At 34.1% G+C, this 20,993-nt stretch overlaps 1 protein-coding gene across 3 annotated transcripts in view; it reads left to right on the forward strand.

The window, feature by feature from the left end:
* The first annotated feature begins 3,298 nt into the window (after nucleotides 1-3,298).
* Nucleotides 3,299-20,993, forward strand: part of LOC139523578 (hemocyte protein-glutamine gamma-glutamyltransferase-like) — a 28,363-nt gene continuing 10,668 nt past the window's right edge. Inside the window, exons 1-10 of one of the 3 annotated variants that reach the window (XM_071317700.1) lie at nucleotides 3,308-3,427; nucleotides 7,233-7,346; nucleotides 11,230-11,432; nucleotides 13,566-13,778; nucleotides 14,090-14,347; nucleotides 15,263-15,381; nucleotides 15,936-16,043; nucleotides 17,531-17,705; nucleotides 18,458-18,596; nucleotides 20,734-20,837. In XM_071317700.1, the coding sequence (XP_071173801.1) occupies nucleotides 11,246-11,432; nucleotides 13,566-13,778; nucleotides 14,090-14,347; nucleotides 15,263-15,381; nucleotides 15,936-16,043; nucleotides 17,531-17,705; nucleotides 18,458-18,596; nucleotides 20,734-20,837 (1,303 nt within the window). In that variant the 5' untranslated portion in view covers nucleotides 3,308-3,427; nucleotides 7,233-7,346; nucleotides 11,230-11,245. Of the gene's footprint in view, nucleotides 3,428-7,232; nucleotides 7,347-10,933; nucleotides 11,032-11,229; nucleotides 11,433-13,565; nucleotides 13,779-14,089; nucleotides 14,348-15,262; nucleotides 15,382-15,935; nucleotides 16,044-17,530; nucleotides 17,706-18,457; nucleotides 18,597-20,733; nucleotides 20,838-20,993 lie in introns of those variants that run through there. The other 2 variants (XM_071317701.1, XM_071317699.1) reach the window with 2 other exon arrangements.

Genomic DNA, 20,993 nt, shown 5'->3' on the forward strand with positions numbered 1-20,993 from the left:
GTAATGTCACATGTCATGATAGTTGATACATGTATATACTAGACTAGTGGTAACGTGTTTATTATGCAATCGTAGTTTTGCATAAAGCGTTTATCAAAACTCATCACTTTGGACGTACATGTAAGCGTTGCTGAAGGTATATCGAAATGCGCATCTGGTGCAGGAAAATTGGTACCGTTAATGTTATCATTACCACTGGGTCTACGCCTCTGCTGGTGGACTGTTAGTCCCCGAGGGTATCACCAGCCCAGTAGCCAGTACTTCGGTACTGGCATGAAAATATGAATGTTTTGGTGTTATTAAAATTTGCTGTTACAAAATGTTAGAAAATTAAGGAACGTATCTCCCTCATGCAAAGCTCTGATTCCGTTCACAGATTTGGCTATACTTTTTGGACCTTTTGGATTATAGCTCTTCACCTTTTATATAAGCTTTGGATTCTAAATATTTTGGCCACAAGCATCACTGAAGAGACATGTATTGTCGAAATGCGCATCTGGTGCAGGAAAATTGGTACCGTTAATGTTATTACTACCACTGGGTCGATGCCTCTGCTGGTGGACTGTTAGTCCCCTAGGGTATCACCAGCCCAGTAGCCAGTCCTTCGGTACTGGCATGAAAATACGAATTTTTTGGTGTTATTAAAATTTGCTGTTACAAAATGTTAGAAATTATCGTAAATTAAGGAATGTATCTCCCTCATGCAAAGCTCTGATTCCTTTCACAGATTTGGCTATACTTTTTGATCCTTTTGGATTATAGCTCTTTATCTTTTATATAAGCTTTGGATTCCAAATATTTTGATCACGAGCATCACTGAAGAGACATGTATTGTCGAAATGCGCATCTGGTGCAGGAAAATTGGTACCGTTAATGTTATGATGCTCTATAATACCATACTTGCAGCTGTCAGTTATAGTCCCTGAGTGCATACAAATTGTAGACTAATACAACAAAACATGAGAAAACCAGTCCGGACATCTACAGCTTATTTCTAACTGCTTAGTCTTCAAATGAATAAATATTGATAAAATGTAGAGAATCTAAAGTTCATCCACAGTGTTGTTGTTATATTATGATGCAAAACAGTTACACACACACACTGGATCCAGGAGACAATTCAATTTACTATGGACCCCCCCTCCCTTAAAAACAGTGATCATAGAGAGCAGAGAGCAATGAATATTATCAATCAATAGGTAATATGTATGCAATTAAAAATCAACTTTATCTACAGTGTCATTGTTGCATTTGGCTAAATAAAAACACGCACACACAGAGACTGGATCCGGGAGCCTAATCAATTTGCACTACACCTCCTCCCCTTAAAACAGTGCCCATGGCATCCTAAAACCAATTTACGTTGAACCTGGACCCATATAATAAAATGAGAAGGCCCGGGCCCGTCTTATCCCACTTGCATGTACTAATTTTTCTAATTATATAGTCCTTGCTAATACCCCAGTCCCACTAGGCCACGATCGCACTACGATCTGTGAAAAAAATGCAAATTTTGATGATCGTAGTGCGATCGTGTAGATCGCAGTAAGGTCGTATAACGGTCGAGGTGAGGTCTTCAAGATCGTGAAGAGCACATGTTCAAAATAATCGTGGTGCGGTCGTGGCTAAATCAGGTCGTAGCAGAAGCGTAGTGAGAGCGCACTAAGATCGTAGTAAGATCGCAAAGGTCGCAGTACAATCGTAGCGAGAGCGTAGCGAAAGCGTGATTCTATTCGGAGAGACTGCGCTACGATTGCACAGCGATGTTATCACGACCTCACTACGACCCAACTACGCTTCCTCTACGACTATACCACGCTGTTCACGACCATAGTACGATTCTAGCACGCCCTTGCCGTCCTAATCACGCTCTTCTTACGACCTGACTACGTTCACACTACGACAATCATTCTCATTGTCATTTTCACATAAAATATATAAAAAAGCTCCCTAGATTTTGTTTGTTTGAATGTAATTATCCATTTGCTCTAACGGCTCAACCATGCTTCTCGTTTTTATATAGATTAGACCGTTGGTTTTCTCGTTCAAATGGTTTAACACTAGTAATATTTTGGGTCCTTTATAGCGTGCTGATTGATGTGAGCCAACGTGAAGGCTCCGTGTTGAAGGCCGTACCTTGGCATATAATGGTTTACTTTTATAAATTGTTACTTGGATGGAGAGTTGTCTCATTGGCGCTCATACCACATCTTTCTATATATATTGATACATCTATGCCATCTCTGCTATCGTTCACTAAAATCTCGTCATTGAGCTTTATGGACCAGCAATAGGTTGTTATTTAGGTTGGATTGGTCGGTCCGACATCTCTGCTTGATCAGGAATCGTTACTTTGCTCCCTCTGCCTCTACACCAACTCCTACCACCATGCCCACGTGTTCTGGTAGATTTTGGTGGCATGACTGTATTGTTTCCGAGAAATCTACGATTTAATCAGAAATAAAAGGAATTGAACTGTATTGATATGGAACACGATGTTGACGTTATTGCTGAGAATGTAGTAAGATCGCGCTATGAACGTAGTATAATCGTGGTAAGAACGTGTTATAATCGCAGTAAGATCGTGTTGCAATCGGATAACTCGTGGTATGTTCGTAGTGAGAACGTGAAGAGCGTAGAAAGATCTTGATAAGTGTAGTGAGGTCGCAGAATAAGCGCGGTTAGAACGTGGTATACTCGTAGCGGGATCTTTATAGAAGCGTAGAGAGGACGTAGTAGCATCGTGAAAGCAACGAAAATTTACATTGTCATGCCGCTCCTACCGCGACCTCACCACGATCTAAATTTATTTTATATCGCGATGAGCGTGGTGCGATCGTGGTCTAGTGGGACTGGGGCTTAACGAGAAAGTGTCACCGTCAAGGGTAAATAAATTCAGTAAGACGGAAGGTCTTACAGTTTGTACTTAGTTGTAAACCACATAAATCGTATTTATATTGTTTGTGTTATTAAATGATTCCAGATATGTACATCTGACTACCAACCAATCACTTTATCTTCATTCGAAGGGAAGTATGTGCTTCTGTGACTGTGTTCAATTTCAGTAAAAATGTGACGTTCAGCACATTGTATTTCAATTTTTATACGGTTTATGATTGTAAAAAGAAAGATTTGTTTTTTTTAAACTTCAAGATAAATAGGAGTGGTGGTACGTAACGATACGCTTTATGAATGTTATATAATATGCACCACCATTCAATATGATACAATTGTATACACTCACAAAGACACCCCATCGATACACAACTTACTAGCTCAAATATCACTTTTATGTTTGTTTGCAACCTCGACATTGTAGATTTAAATTCTTTATAACCTATAATAAGTTTGAAATTTTTAAATAGCAACCGTGTACTATATTATTGCTTATCAGCGAATTTTAATCTTCTTTTGTTACTGGTCAAAGGTAAGAAGTCATTTTTGAATTATGCAAAACGATCAAATCTTAACATAATTATTCAGTATATAATTTGTCATATTTTGAGCATTTTATTGCTACATCCTACATGTTTTTTTTCACTATTTATTTGTTTTTGCGAAGATACAATATGTAATTGTCTATTTACGGGTGAATATACTAAGTCTTTTAAAGAATAATACATGTAGTTTCCGTCCCATTTTGTCAGTTACAAAGTATTTGCAAGATTTCTAATTTAGATATATGTAAGACACTTGACCCGTACATGTACAACAATAGCTTACATGTATTTACAATCTGTGATATATCTATTTATATAATATATACATGGTAATGAAATAACTTACTTGTTTAATAATTGGATAATCTTAAAACAGAAAAGATAGTATAGATACACGTATTGCATGCAAGATTTAAGTGTGAAAAAATAATCTGCTTGGTTTTTACAGTGGTCAAGTTCTACACACTTATTGTAAGTGTGATAATCAGAAGGGTCATATTTAAAAACATGTAGTAAATATTTACATTGCCATTGATATTTAAGCTGTACATTGTATCATACTATTATAGGAAATATAAAAGATGAGATCCTTTTAAAAGTGTAAATGTATTGTATGAAGTTAAACAACCTGTTCATGAGTCACACATGAAAAGCAAAAAATTTAAAACCTTTCAAATATAATGAGAGAGAATTTTTTTTTGCCTTTGTTAATTTTAGGGGGGGGGGGGGGGTCTTTATTTCTGTATTTACTCTATATATTCTTCTGCAATTATAACAATTCTGTTAACCCCGTCGAGACCCTCACAAATGTGTTATTTATTACCTAAAGTCTCCTCTTTCAAGTTTGGACATATATAATTTTCAAAATATCTGCCACGTTATACATAATAATACTACCCTAAAAACTGTCCGAGAGAGTTCTTCAGGTCAAATAACTACAACGGTTACCTTTATCTTACTCTTAAGCCCCAGTCCCACTAGACCACGATCGCACCACGCTCACCGCGATCTAAAATAAATTTAGATCGTGGTGAGGTCGCGGTATGAGCGGCATGAAAATGTTAATTTTCGTTGCTTTCACGATGCTACTACGTCCTAATTACGCTTCTACAACGATCCCGCTACGATTAAACCACGTTCTCACCGCGCTTATTCTGCGACCTCACTACGCTTATAAAGATCTTTCTACGCTCTTCACGTTCTCACTACGACCATACCACGAGTTATCCGATTGCAACACGATCTTACTGCGAATTATAGCACGTTCTTACCACGATTATACTACGTTCAAACCGCGATCTTACTCCGTTCTCAGCAATACCGTCAATATCGTGTTTCATATCAATATAGTTCCATTCCTTCTATTTCTGATTAAAACGGAGATTTCTCGGAAACAATACATTCATGCCACCAAAATCTACTAGAACACGTGGGCGTGGTGGTAGGGGTTGATGTAGAGGCAGAGGGAGAAAAGTATGAACGCCATACTAAACTCCAAATAGTACACAAGAAACTAAAATCAAAAATAGTACAAGACTAACAAAGGCCAGAGGCTCCTGACTTGGGACAGGCGCAACAATAGTGGGGTTAAACATGTTTGTGAGATCTCAACCCTCCCCTTATACCTCTAGCCAATGAAGAAAAGTAAACGCTGAACAATACGCACATTAAAATTCAGTTCAAGAGAAGTCCGAGTCAGATGTCAGAAGATGTGACTAAAGAAAATAAACAAAATGACAATAATACATAAATAACAACAGACTACTAGCAGTTAACTGACATGCCAGCTCCAGACTTCAATTAAACTGATACTATACACATAAGTAGTATAATACTTGTCATCAAGAGATGTCGGAACGACCAATCAAACCTAAATTACAACCTATTGCTGGTCCATAAAGCTCAAATGACGATATTTTAGAGACCGATAGCAGAGATGACACAGATGTGTCAATATATGTAGAAAGATGTGGTATGAGTGCCAAGAGACAACTCTCCATCAACGTAAAAATCTATAAAAGTAAACCATTATAGGCCAAGGTACGGCCTTCAATACGAAGCCTTGGCTCACACCGAACAGCACGCTATAAAGGGCCCAAAAAAATACCAACTTTAAACCATATAAACGGGAAAAATCAACGGTCTATTCTATATAAAAACGAGAAGCATGGTTGAGCCGTTAGAGCAAATGGATAAATACATTCAGACAAACAAAATCTAGTTTTTTTTATATATTTTATGTGAAAATGACAATAAAAATGATGGTCGTAGTGTGAACGTAGTAAGGTCGTGAGAAGAGCGTGATGAGGACGGCAAGGGCGTGCTAGAATCGTACTATGGTCGTGAACAGCGTGGTAAAGTCGTAGTGGAAGCGTAGTTGGGTCGCGGTGAGAACGTGATGGTCGTAGTAAGGTCGTGATAACATCGCTGTGAGATCGTAGCACAATCTCTCCAAATAGAATCACGCTTTCGCTACGCTCTCGCTACGATTGTACAGCGACCTTTGCGATCTTACTACGATCTTAGTGCGCTCTCACTACGCTTCTACTAAGACCTAATTTCGCCACGACCGCACCACGATTGTTTTGAACATGTTCAAAATTGGCCACGCTCTTCACGATCTTGAAGACCTCACCACGACCGTGGTACGACCTTACTGCGACCTACACGATCGTACCACGATCATCAAAATTTGCATTTATTTCACAGATCGTACTGCGATCGTGGCCTAGTGCGACTAGGGTATTAGATTGTTTTGTATATTGCCTTTAAATGTTTAATGTATCTGCCTTTTCTTACCTACCCAAAAATCAGGAGTGAACGCATTACGAATTATGAAATTACACAACTACAAGTTACGAATTAAGAATTATGACCCCGTTGGCTTTCCATACACTCTAGGCTAGAAAGAAACATCATTTTGTTAACACATTATAGATGTTGAGTAAATATTCACCGGCATAAAACTTCATTTAATTTCATCTTTTAAACTTTCGCATATTATATAACATTCACAAAGACTGTTGTACTTTCATACGTACTTTTCTCGATGTTAGAAAACTCTATCTATATATAGAGATTTCTTAATTGGAGAAGAGTAACTTAGTTTAAGACAGTTATCATACATTTCTGCTAAAAAAAATCAATGGTTATTCTTATAGTGCGTTTTTATAATCATTACATAAATATTATTTCTCTGTTAACTCTTAAATGTATTTATTTTTCATCTTGCATCAAACGAACTTCCATTCTTCAAATCAGTCAATAGATATGAATGTATCTATTTTCATATATGTACAATCCAAAAGGAAGAAGGTGGTGTAAAATTCTATCAAGATAAAACCGACAATCTATTCATTTATTTCTTCCTTGTAATTGTACACTGTTTCAGTTAAATGTTTAGTTTAGGTAGGAGGAAGAATTGCGTATTAAGATGAAATTTTAAGCATTCAAATTATTCATCATTCAGAATATTTATAAAGACAAAAATATTTAACTATACGTTGGACTAAATAAGAAAATGGGGATATGAAAAGTAGAGCTACGTATTCTTAGGCTAGTAAAAGTCAATAGATAAAATTGAGAATGGAAATGGGGAAGTATGTTTATCAAAATACAAACTTGATTTAATGATTTCCCTTTAAAAAAAATCAGATTTCCTAATACATGTATAATAAACACAAAACATCTCATATTGCAAATCTACATGTTAAGAAGGAACAAACTTCAAAACTTGTTATCCATTTGTTAAATAAGGAACTAACTTGAAAATGCGTTATCCATTTGTCACAGAAGGAACTAGCTTAAACATCGTTAAAGAAGAAAAACAAGCATACACACTATATTAGCAATTTGTTAAAGAAGAAACAAGCTTCTCTGTTTAAAGGTTGCAAGATTTTAGTAAAAGTACGTATTGTAACATATAAGATTGTAACTTTCATTTCATATACCTCAAAAGTTTATCAATTTATTTGACCAGATCCCACTATACTTTCAAACTATACTTTCATTCTAAGAAATATACTGCATGTATAATTGAGCTTCATTTTGTAATGTTATTGGGATGTAAAAGTGTTGATTTAAGAAAACATAAATTTTGTTTGAAGCGCGGAAGCGTTTTTTTTTTTGTGAAAGCACGTGTCATCAAGATTTCATTTCATTTTGATATGAATCTTAATTTTTGAATAACGCGCAATTGTAATTAGCCAATCAAACGAACAGGTTTTTACATGCAATGTGATCAATAAATTTGAAGAAAAAAATCCGTTATTTTGCTCTGTTATTTAGCATATTGTTACCAAACATGCATACTAAACATGACTATAGATTGGATAAACTTTTAAGACTGGTCTAATGCGAGGCAAATTGCTACATATTTTTCTTAATGTTATGCATAAATAAACTCATCATAGATACCAGGACTAAATTTTGTAAATGCGCCAGACGCGCGTTACGTCTACAAAAGACTCATCAGTGACGCTCGTATCAAAAAAGTTAAAAAGGCCAAATAAAGTACGAAGTTGAAGAGCATAAAGGAATTCCTAAAAGTTTTGCCAAATAAAGCTAAGGCCTTAGTTTTTCGAAAATTCAAAATTTTGTAAACATTTAATTTATAAATATAACCATATCAATGATAATTCATGTCAGCATAAAAAGTGCTGACTACTGGGCTGGTGATACCCTCGGGGAAATAAATCTCCACCAGCAGTGGCATCGACCCAGTGGTTGTAAATAAACTCATCATAGATACTAGGACTAAATTTGTAAATGCGCCGGACGCGCGTTTCGTCTACAAGCATGTGGAACGCGCTTTGCTATTTAGGTCCCTTCTATAATTCATACTTAAACAAATGCCGCAATTTAAGTAATATTTTACAGCGTGTTGACAATACGTATTGCTTGTATTATTAAAAATAATAGCTTGAATACATTCATTGAAATAAACATGTTCAAAAAACATGTTGTTAATCATACCACATCTTCTTTTTTATACATGTGTCCAATTGGCGCATACAGACTTTGATATTCGAGGAATAACTGTACTGTTGTTAAAGATAAGCCATCTTTAATACGATGTTTTGACGGTCGCAAATGCAAGTTTTTTCCAGTTCTTTATCTATTCCTGATCGAACACTTTTTTGGAGAACATGTTTGTTGTACATTGTATTACTGATTGGTTTGTTCTCGTCCTGAATATGCCTGCCTCGAAATGTTTGACACTGAACGTTGACTTTTCAACCAGCATTAATCACCGAATAGCATTATTATGATTCAGAAAAAAAGGCGTTTTTTCATTTCTTTTTGTACTTTTTTTTTTTTTTTTATCGAAAATGAAAGGAATTGTGTGGTAAGTTTATACTGAAGTGATGTTATATTTGATGTTATAGTACGCATGACTTTATCAGCATGATTAATTGAAATAGATGAAAACACATGGTCACTTTACATATACTTTTTGGTTAAATTAGACATGAGAAACAGTTTAAAAAAACCCCAAAAAACACGATAATTTACATTCAATGTATACCGACATACATGTAACTGTATAATACACCTTGCGGTATGTCTAATATATATACATTTATACATGTATCCAAATCAGAATAGGACGATATGAAAACTAAGCTTTAATGTAGTTTTTTTTTGTGTTTTGAACAAAAAAGTAAAGAAGATTAAGAGAAACGAATATGATTAAATGATCAGCAATATCCTATGGGATAAAAAAAACCCCAGAGATTTCGGAAACAAGTTCAATTCTCGTTTCGACTTGTAAGGGTGTCTTTAGATATGTCGAACATGCACATACATGAAGACCAAGGTGAGCTCTAGTTTAGTTTACAAACATGAACATCAGACATATTCAACTGAATCACGACAGCTACATGAACATCAGACATTAAACTCAAGCACGACAGCTACATGAACATCAGACATATTCAACTGAATCACGACAGCTAAATGAACATCATACATATTCAACTGAATCACGACAGCTACATGAACATCAGACATTCAACAGAATCACGACAGCTACATGAACATCAGACATATTCAACTGAATCACGACAGCTACATGAACATCAGACATATTCAACTGAATCACGACAGCTACATGAACATCAGACATATTCAACTGAATCACGACAGCTACATGAACATCAGACATTCAACAGAATCACGACAGCTACATGAACATCAGACATATTCAACTGAATCACAACAGCTACATAAACATCAGACATATTCAACTGAATCACGACAGCTACATGAACATCAGACATTCAACTCAATCACGACAGCTACATGAACATCAGACATATTCAACTGAATCACGACAGCTACATGAACATCAGACATATTCAAATGAATCACGACAGCTACATGAACATCAGACATATTCAACTGAATCACGTCAGCTACATGAACATCAGACATATTCAACTGAATCACGACAGCTACATCAGACATATTCAACTGAATCACAACAGCTACATCAACATCAGACATATTCAACTGAATCACGACAGCTACATGAACATCAGACATATTCAACTGAATCACATTAGCTACATAAACATCAGACATATTCAACTGAATCACAACAGCTACATGAACATCAGACATTCAACTGAATCACGACAGCTACATGAACATCAGACATATTCAACTGAATCACGACAGCTACATGAACATCAGACATATTCAACTGAATCACGACAGCTACATGAACATCAGACATATTCAACTGAATCACGACAGCTACATGAACATCATACATATACAACTGAATCAAGACAGCTATACATGAACATCATACATATTCAACTAAATCACGACGGCTACATGAACATCAGAATCACGACAGCTACATGAACATCAGACATATTCAACTGAATAACGACAGCTACATGAACATCAGACATATTCAACTGAATAACGACAGCTACATGAACATCAGACATATTCAACTGAATCACGACAGCTACATGAACATCAGACATATTCAACTGAATCACGACAGCTACATGAACATCAGACATATTCAACTGAATAACGACAGCTACATGAACATCAGACATATTCAACTGAATCACGACAGCTACATGAACATCAGACATATTCAACTGAATCACGACAGCTACATCAGACATATTCAACTGAATCACGACAGCTTCATGAACATCAGACATATTCAACTGAATAACGACAGCTACATGAACATCAGACATATTCAACTGAATCACGACGGCTTCCAATTTAGACTAAGAATGAAAAATAGAATATCATCGCTCGATTCTAGAAATTTTAAATGAGGAGATATATAATGAAATTTACACTGTCTCACGATCCTATGATGTATAAGTGTGTGATCATAAACGTATTCCTCGGGTTTTGAACAAGTAATGCACGTCTGCTGTAAGGTGCATTAACCAAGAGTTCACATTTGTGTAGTTCATTGTTTTGTTGCGCATGTCTTTTGATGTCTAAGTTAATGTTGTTATATGTCTAAACATTACGAGATAAAGATGCAAGATGTGACCCTGATAGCCACAAGAATCAGAAAGAGCGCATACTTATGTTTATTTTTAGCGTATGTCATACCTACAATAGTGATCCTGCAAAACATCTATACTATTATTAACGCTCTTCTTGTCAATTATCATTTAGGTAGTAATAGTGCATCATAATCGTGTATTAGCAATACAAACAGTGCTTCTTTAAATTATCATCATCCTATTAACATTTCTTTCAAGTATATTATTATTTATGTTTATTTTTTTCAATTCAGTTCTACACATTTCACCATGAGAACAAGGAGAAGTCGATCATTGCCACGTAGCAGACGTATAGGAAATACTTCTACTATCCGCACGAGACTTTTTAGCGATGTCCTCATAGATAATGGTAACAGATTCACACTCTCAAATTTTCCTAGGCGTACAGTTGGCATTCCAACATCAGAAGGCCGAAAACCAATTATAGAAAAGGAAGGTAAATATTATTTTTTTAAATTCATTAATAATGTTGTTTTTTTTTTTATAATTTTGAACATTTCAAAGACATATTCATATAGTTTTAAATAGCGTTTAATGAAATCAACTTTTGAATTCTGACAATCTTGATCGTCTTATATTAGGAATTTTCAAAAATTGAAAAATTATGCTATAGATATAGATATATGTAGGTTCATGCTACTCGCGATAGGGGGTTGACTATATGTGCCTTTGAAGATGGCGTCGACATGCACAATGTTATTGTGAACAAATTGAGAGAAGCCTCTAAACACATTAGCTATACATAGGTAGATAGGCTTAATTCCTTTGGCAGTTCTAATGGTATGTTTTAGAAACCATATAAAGGTTATATAACTATACCACAAATACATTTTATATTTACCTAACATAATTTCAGAAATTGATTGACTGAACCTGTAAAATTCTTATCAAAATCTAATATCTTAATATCCGTAACTAAACGACGATGCTGTTTATAGATTCATTTTTAGTTCATGTATACAAATTGATCTTTGGAATTTTATTCTTGAAGGTAACCAATTAAACATAGTGGAAAAATGTTTAAATAATGTTTTATCGGTGCTAGCATTGATTTTGTTTTTTGAAATTTTAGAACATTACTACATTGTAAATATATATTGATATAAATGTACAGATATGAGAACTCATGAGCCTGCATCTTGTCGATGCTGTTTACTTATATATCGGCATTGCACACGGTCATACGTTTCTATGTTGCTGGCATCTTTACACTAAACCCGTTAGATGTGTACTTATTGATAATTTAGTCTGGGAAAACAGGATTTCGTTATTAGTTGAAATTGGCTTTGAACTAGTTTTTATAGTAACTGCGAGTACTCTTATGTCGTTTCTTTGTTTCTATTAATTTACATTGAAGTTGTTTTTGTGCGTCGTATCAATATTTTTAATTAAGCCAATTGTTTCAATTTTTGCAATCTGTTTTCATGTTGTGTTGTAGCATCAGTGCCTGAGGTCAAAAGAGGCATGAATGCTAACAACTAAGTTTAATCCTGCAACATTCTGTACATGCATTCACAACGTCAAGAGCCTGTAGTTTAGTGGTAATCGTTGGTCCATGTCTGTCATATTTGTTTTTCGTAAATTACTTCATGTATGTTATTAACTAGGCCTTTAAACTTCAAGTTTTATTTTTCCTCTCATTTTTTTTATGTCGGGTCCATTTATTGCCAACTATACGGTATTGTTTTTTTCTCATTTATGAAGGCTGTAAGGTGACCTATAATTGCTTATCCATTTATTTGACTCTTGGTGGATAGTTGTCTCAATGGTAATACCAAATCTCCTTATTTTTATCTATGGTAACATAATACTTTCACTTTTCAAAAGTGTAAACATGATAATGTAAAGTTATAGTTAATTTGGTAACGATTATTGTATAGATCAAGTTATATATAAAGATAAAAAGCTTGCATTATTACAACAAATACCTGTATTGTACTAGAATTGTGAAGTATCTTTTGGTTTCAAGTATGCTTAATATTGGTCATAAGCTTATTTTTCATAATCTGAAGTACAAACATTCAGGACTGGAGTCAAAGTACGGTAGATTGGCTATGCCATAGAATAGAGTAACATTTAACGTTTTGCATATAACGTTTGCACGTTGTACTTTTTTAACTGAGAATCGAAACAACGCATTTATCTCTTTTCTGTTGAAATATTATTTTTCTATTTTGTTTTTTACAAAATTTGGCGATAGAGTAGGGATGGAAAGCCGTTTACTTTAGTATCATGAAAAAATCACGAAAGTTAGAACGAGCCCTGTAAGTTACGATAGTTGCTCATATACTATCAAATAGAATCTGAAGTCTAATAACTTTTATAAAATGAAATCTACGCCAGATTGTTTTTTATATTTAGAAATTGGTCGTTATCCTGTTATTTTATTTTAAGAAAAATAAAATGACTTATATTTTGAAAACGGATGATATAAGATTGAACTTGAATTAAATCATTACATATGAAATGGGTTATATAATTGATAATATTATAATTTCTTGCATCCATATAACAATATGTATAATTATAATCATATACATAACACTAGTGGTTTTGCTTTATTTTGTAGAACCTGTACCACCAGTTAAACCAGATTTGACAGTAGAAAATGTGGATTTGAATATATCTACTAACTCGAAGGAACATCACACTAATGAGTATAGTATCAGCGAGGAAGGTAGAGGTCTGATAGTGAGACGCGGGCAGATATTCGATATTACTATTGAATTGAATAGAGATTATGACGTAAAGAAAGATGATCTAAAATTCGTGTTTCTCGCAGGTATATTTACTTTTAATATACTGTTATCGCAGTGCCTTTTAAGTTCTGATATAGGGTATGGGGTTTTCTCATTGTTGAAGAATAAATTTCTGTACTAAGTACATTTGTAAGAGATTAGTTTCTCTAACTTGGTTTAATAAAGTAGTTCCTATAACGTTGAAACATAGCTATAAAGTCAGTAACACACTTGTTCATTTAATTCGGCAAAAAAGTAATTTCTGTAGACTGAAATGTTGTTTCGGGAAAAAGTTCATCAAAATCGATAAAAGTTTTTAGTGCAAATATACAGCATAGCGGTATTTCTTTTTCAGGGGATAATCCGTCACCAACAAAAGGGACACGTGTAAGTCTCATTCTCTCAGATAAGGACACAACGAAAGAATGGGGAGCATGGATCTTAAAGAACGAGAAGAAAAGATTGTCTATCAGGATAAATACTCCGCCTACTTGCTATGTTGGAATATGGAAGCTACAGATAGAAACTGTCGTGAAATCTGATAACAAGATAATAGTATTTGACATGTGTCACGATCAAAATATATACCTTCTATTCAACCCTTGGTGTAAATGCAAGTATTATGTGATGTTTAGACTAATTTGTTTATAGTCTTCCTCATTGTCCTTTTTAATTACAAGACCTGATAACGATATTGTACAGGTTCTCGTTTTTTATAATTCAATTGTCTAATTCTAGAATTGTAAGTGAAATAAGTTCTACAGAAGTCTTTTACTAATACTCTGCAAACAGTACCGTAAAAATTATCTACATTGGCAGCTTATCAAGTTAAAGAAAGTTTTACTAACTTCTGTAGTAAATATACATCAACATCTTATGTTCACCTACATTTAGTGACCTTTTATCTAGCTATCAGTTGAAAATGCTTTACATTTGATAGCAATACTTCACATTTGAAATTGATAGCAGTCCTTCACATTTCATATAAATGGTTCATTTTTTATATCTATAATTCACATTGGATAGCAGTGCTTCACATCTAATATAAATGCCTCATTAATAGTGGTAATACCGCGATTCAGTCTTTGTGACCATTCAGTCTGGATTTTAATCAGTCTTAAAAACTGTTATAAAAGATTAATTGCACTGTGAACTTTAAAATTTGTTTTGTTTTTTATTTGAATGATAATTTTGATATTTATAACGTGATTTTTTTTATATGATTATCTACATGAGATGAATTACACGCAATATTTGAAAATTTCCCGCATCACAGTCAGTCTGACTAGATTATAATATCACTTTCACATTATCAACACGTAACAAGTTGCACTGTGCAGGTCTAAAAGTATTTTATTCTTATTCTAAGAATTATTATTGGTAATCATGTTTAATCTTTCCAAAAATAGATTTGCCAAATCTATTCATATGATAAAGTATGGTTTGAGTTGTGTCCAGTGCTCTAAAGTTTTCTCGTTTGAATGACTATCGACAACTGTATCTTCTGAAAAGTGTTTTCTTTTTATAGACGATCAAGTTTACCTCCATGAACAAGATTTGCTGAACGAATACATCTTAAATGACAAAGGAAGAATATATGTTGGAAACCAGAAGTCAATGAATGGACGAAAATGGAACTTTGGACAGGTACATATAGTTAATGTTAATATGATATGGTATACATACCAATGTAGCATTGACATACTTCCAACATTTACATCGTTATCACAATCTAACCAAATCTTGTACGAAGACGAATCGACGAGGCAAACTTTGCATGTTAAATTAAACACACATTCTCAAACTAAGAAACATGCAAGTGATGCAAAATATTTAGATATCATTATTATATCTAATTAAAGAAAATGAAAACTATTTATAAATAATAAGATTTAGTGAAAAGGTTGATTTGTATTGTATTGCAATTATACATCGCTTTATAAAAACATGCATTTTTTTCAATGAGAACTGTAGTTTTGTGAGTGACTGCAGATTACCTGAAGAAAGACTTTTATGATCGTTTTACATGTACTTACATGCACAACTTAATTTTCTTGCTCAGTATTGGTAAAAATAGCAAACGATATTTATAAAAAGTTTAGATAAGACAAATAGAATTGAAATGTTTATAGGCTTTCAATTACGAATTCACACTTAGGTCTTGTGTAATTCGGTTTTATTATTATTATTATTTTTTATAGTTTGAAAAAGATATACTTGATTGTGCCATGTATCTGCTTGACAATAATGTATCACTCTGGTCTACTAGGGGAGATCCAGTCAAAATGGCACGAAAGATTTCAGCACTGGTAGGTTTAATTAGAGTTCATGAAATAAAATTAAGTACGTTAATGTTGACTTTGAGATAACTATAGGGATGCTGTGTCATTCAAATAAATTCTCAGATCTCCTTTGACATGCATAATGTTATGTTAGAAAACAGGTAAGAGTATTCAAATTGACAAACGGAACACATTAGTCGAAGATAAACAGAGAAATCATTTAAAAAGACACGAGATAAAGAACACAACACACTGCATGAACAAATGAAAATAAGAAAAAAGAAAGGAGAAAGAAACGGGATGACCTCAGTAGCTCAGAAAAGACAACAGTCTGAAGTCAGTTAGGCTGCTAGTGGACGTTTCGTTCCCGAGGGTATCACCAGCCCAGTATTCAGCACTTCGGTGTTGACATGAATAACAATTATGTGGTCATTTTTATGAACCTGTTTACAAAACCTTTTTCGAAAAACTTAAGGATTTTCTTATTCCAGGCATAGATTACCTTAGCCGTATTTGGCACAACTTTTTGGAATATTGGATACTCAATGCTCTTCAACTTCGTATTTGTTTTAGGGAGCTACCATTCGATTTTTATGGGGGTGGGGGGGGCTAGGATAAACAATTTTGTCCTGCTTTTTTTTGCTGTAATCTATGCCCTGCCTTTTTATTTTTCACTCTGTTTGGTCCTGCCTTTTTTTTTTAGTTTATCCTGACTTTTTTTTACCTAAATTGTCGTCCTGACTTTTTTTTTTTGCAAGTGTCTCATCCTGCCTTTTTTTTGTCTCAAAACTCCTGTCCTGCCTATTTTTTTCAAATTTCATCCTAGCCCCCCCCCCCCCCCATAAAAATCAAATGGTAGCTCCCTTATCTTTATAACTATTTTGATATAAGCGTCACTGATTAGTCTTATGTAGACGAAACGCTGGTCTGACGTACTAAATTATAATCCTGGTACCTTTGATAACTAATGCGAAGCATTTTAAATAACAGTATGTGTATCCATGTTAACAGTGGACTGGGATTTGATTGTATCACCAGAACAGTAGCCATTTCGTCGGTAATGACATAAAAATACGGATATAGTTTGATTAACATTTACTGTATTAATATTTTTCAATAAGTAAAGAAATACATCTCCTTTATGCAATATTTGGCTTAAAATGCCCTGTTTCGGTTTAATCAGCTCTTCAACATATGTATTAGATTTTGGACATATAAATATATTGGTATCAAGCATCACATAAAAGAAATGCACATTTGGTGCATTAAATTTGTACCGTTAATGTTATTACATTCTGGCTTGTTTTTAGTTTTTATTTGCCATGTCAGTTTGTTAACGATTTACGTGTTTGAATATCCCTTCGGTGTTGTCCGTCTCTTTTTGAACATTGTTCTTAAAATCGCAACGAGTGTTGTATTGGAATCAGTACCAACCTGTTCTTCTCGAAAAATGAACAGCACATACCAGAACGATTTGCTATAATCATGATACAATTATTTTATCTCTTTCTCAGGCAAACGGTTCAGACGAATATGGCGTTTTAGAAGGAAACTGGTCAGGTGACTACGAAGGAGGGAAGTCGCCATTGCATTGGGTTGGGAGTATTGCAATTTTACAAGAATATTATAAAACTAAACGGACTGTATGTTTTGGACAATGCTGGGTTTTCTCTGGAATAACTACAACTCGTAAGTTGAAACCTCTTCATTATACATTGTGTTTGATATTGTATTTGTCGGAAAACATATCAAATTTTATATGCACGATTTTCAAAAGCAAGAATAGATGATTCTCTACTGTTTCGTATTGATTAATGGAGAAAGTTTGGTTATGTCCAAATATGACTCCTATTTCTTGCTAAAATTTAGTTTAATTTATGTTTCAACATATTTATGTGTTAATTAATGAAAGGCTCATTGCATTAGCGGGGACATTTTTTCTTTTTACCTTGGCTAAACACGTAATAAGTCGAATGTAAAATATACCATGTATCAAGAATATGCACGCGACGTTCAGCATTTAATTCATTGAGCATAATTATATGCTGCTTTGAGGATACACATCTAAGTGTTGGCAAAAATGTAACTGCACAAACAGATATAAAGATACGTACATATTACACGGTTCAAAAAGTCATTATAAAACTAAAAAGAGAATATTTTAGTGCATATCAAAAGCTGAGTAAAGTCATTAAAAATAATATGGACGGATATACGAGACAACGACGGATGCAATGACACTAAACAAATAGTCATGCAGAATACAACAACTTTGGGAATATATAGGGGTATAAAATTAGGTGACAAATAAGTTTTGCACTAAGATCCCTAAGAACACAACCATACGACAAAAAATTTAGATAAGTCATGTAAATGCAAGTACCATTATTATCTACTTTTCATTATCTCAATTTCCATTTAAAAAGAATTTTATATAACAGTTTGTAGAACTCTTGGTATACCGGCAAGAAGTGTGACAAATTTTGCATCTGCACATGATTGTGATGGTTCTATTTCAATTGACAACCACTTTGATGTGAAAGGAGACGCATTAGATGAACTCGATGATGATAGCGTTTGGTAAGTGAAACATAACGTTTTCTATCAATGAACAAACAAGACAAATGGCTGCATACTAAGTCTGAAAGTTGCTTATAATGTACGACCCAACATTATCAAGTTTCAGTTTGTTTAAAGAAACATTCTATCAGCGCCTTATATGCCTGTATATCTCCCAGTTTATACGATATTTATCTAGAATGCACTTCCTATCATGATTTTCTTGGTAGAACGATAGTTACTTAAAAAAGCTATTAAATCAACAATATCAAAGAGGAACGAAAGATACCAGGAGTCAAACTCATAGATTGAAAATAAACTGACAACACCATGGCTAAAAATTAAACAGATAAACAGACAAATAATAGTACAGATGACACAACATAGAAAACTAAAGACTAAGCAACACGAATCCCACCAAAAAATGGGGGTGATCTCAGGTGCTCCGGAAGGGTAAGCAGGTCCTGCGCCACATGTGGCACCCGTCGTGTTGCTTATGTTATTAAAAAGCCGGTAAATAGTGTAATTCGGTAGGTCACATTCGTGAAAAGGGAAGGTATTGTAGTTACGACATAAGGAACATATCCGATATCATCTGTAAAACGGTTATTCCATAACAGTCAACCAACTTGTGATGGCGTCCGTAAAATTTACGAAGGGATGATTATAATTTCACCATTTGGAAGTCTTGGTTTAAAAGCTTTCTTGTTAGCAGCAATTCTCTATCAAGGAAATCATGATATGAATAACAAGCTCGGGAATTTCGTATCAATTGGGAGATATATACTCTGTATCGAGCGCTGCTGGAATGTTGCTACATAGAAATGGAAAGTTCACAATTGGGAAGCTGAAATCATCTCTTTTGTCGTAAAGTTTTGTTTTCAACCGACCATCATTGTCAATTTCTAGATGTAAGTCAAAGTATGTTGCAGGCTTAACTGTATCTGTAGTATCCTTTATCTCTAATTCGATGGGATAGATTCGTTCAACATAGTCACCAAATTTGTATTATTTAGTGAGAAAACATCATCTATAGAGCGGAACGTAAAGTTTAAGTATATTGCTAACTTCTTATCTTTCTTCTTAAGAAGTTCCTGTATAAAGTCAGCCTCATCATAATAAAGAAACAAGTCGGCAATTCAAGAAGAGGGGCACAATTGATTCCCATTAGAATTCCGAGTCTGTTGAAAGCACGTCCTCCAAACGTAATAAATATGTTGTCAATCAAGAAATCAAGCATCTTGATGATGTCAGTTTCAGAGAATATTTTGTTTGAATCAGAGTGATTCTTTACGAAGTAGAATTTATCCCTCCCCAAGACAAGATAATTGTATCTACATTCGCCATTCTTTTTAATGAAACAAATTAAGTAATACCAATTCTTTCAATTTGTCTTTTAGTTTGGAATGGGGAATACTTGTGTAAAGTGTAGAAAAGTCAGATGTTAACAATATAAAGTGGTGATGTCGTCTTTACGAATACTGATGTTATTACGAGCTGGTTTGCCGTTATAGAATATCTGTTTCCAAAATGACAACGGCTATGTTCCAATAGTTATATCCAAAACCCCGTCCTCTATTCCGCTAGTATGACTTAACAAATAAGATTTATCACTGACTGTGTTATTTCATCTGAAAACCGAAAGGTTCCACTAGTAGAGCAGATATGATTAATATTCCTGCGATCACCCCTAATTTGTTAGCTCACCTGGCCCGAAATGTTCAAATAATCTGGCTACATTAAAAAAAATCATCCATTGTTTCTATCCTAGTGTGATTATCAGTGGGTAAAAATTACACAAAAAATAATAAGAAGTAATAGAACAAATACACATCTACTGCAATTTTGTTTTTAATAAAAACACTCATTCTATCGTAATTGAATTCCCTTCATGATGTTCAGAAATTATTTCCACTCTTGTCTAGACCAAACATTACATTTAGATACTAAATAAAAGTGTTGATTACTATATTCATCTTTGACGACAGTAGAGGGATATTTTCAATCAGTAAAATCACATTTGAAAAAAACCCAAGTAATCTGTGTAATAAAGGTATTGCAGAAATCGTTCTCCAGATTTGTTTTGCTCCTACATGTACACTAACAAACAAAATCTATTATGCGAATATACAATTTTGTAAACCTATTGTATTTTTAGGAATTTTCATGTATGGAACGATGTATGGATGGCAAGGCCTGACCTGCCAAAAGGCTATGGCGGATGGCAAGCAATAGATGCCACACCTCAGGAAGCAAGTGAAGGTAGGTTTAACTATATTTTTTAGTCACAATCTTTAAAGAGCTGGGAAGAAAATGTCATACTAAATCAAAAAGTATTGTTTTAAATAGTTGGGTCTTCGTATTTTGTAAATCGATATAAATTTAGTTTTTTTGGAGTGATTTGTGTTATTTTTTTTT

The sequence above is a fragment of the Mytilus edulis genome, chromosome 5, assembly GCF_963676685.1.
Source record: "Mytilus edulis chromosome 5, xbMytEdul2.2, whole genome shotgun sequence".
Taxonomy (NCBI): domain Eukaryota; kingdom Metazoa; phylum Mollusca; class Bivalvia; order Mytilida; family Mytilidae; genus Mytilus; species Mytilus edulis.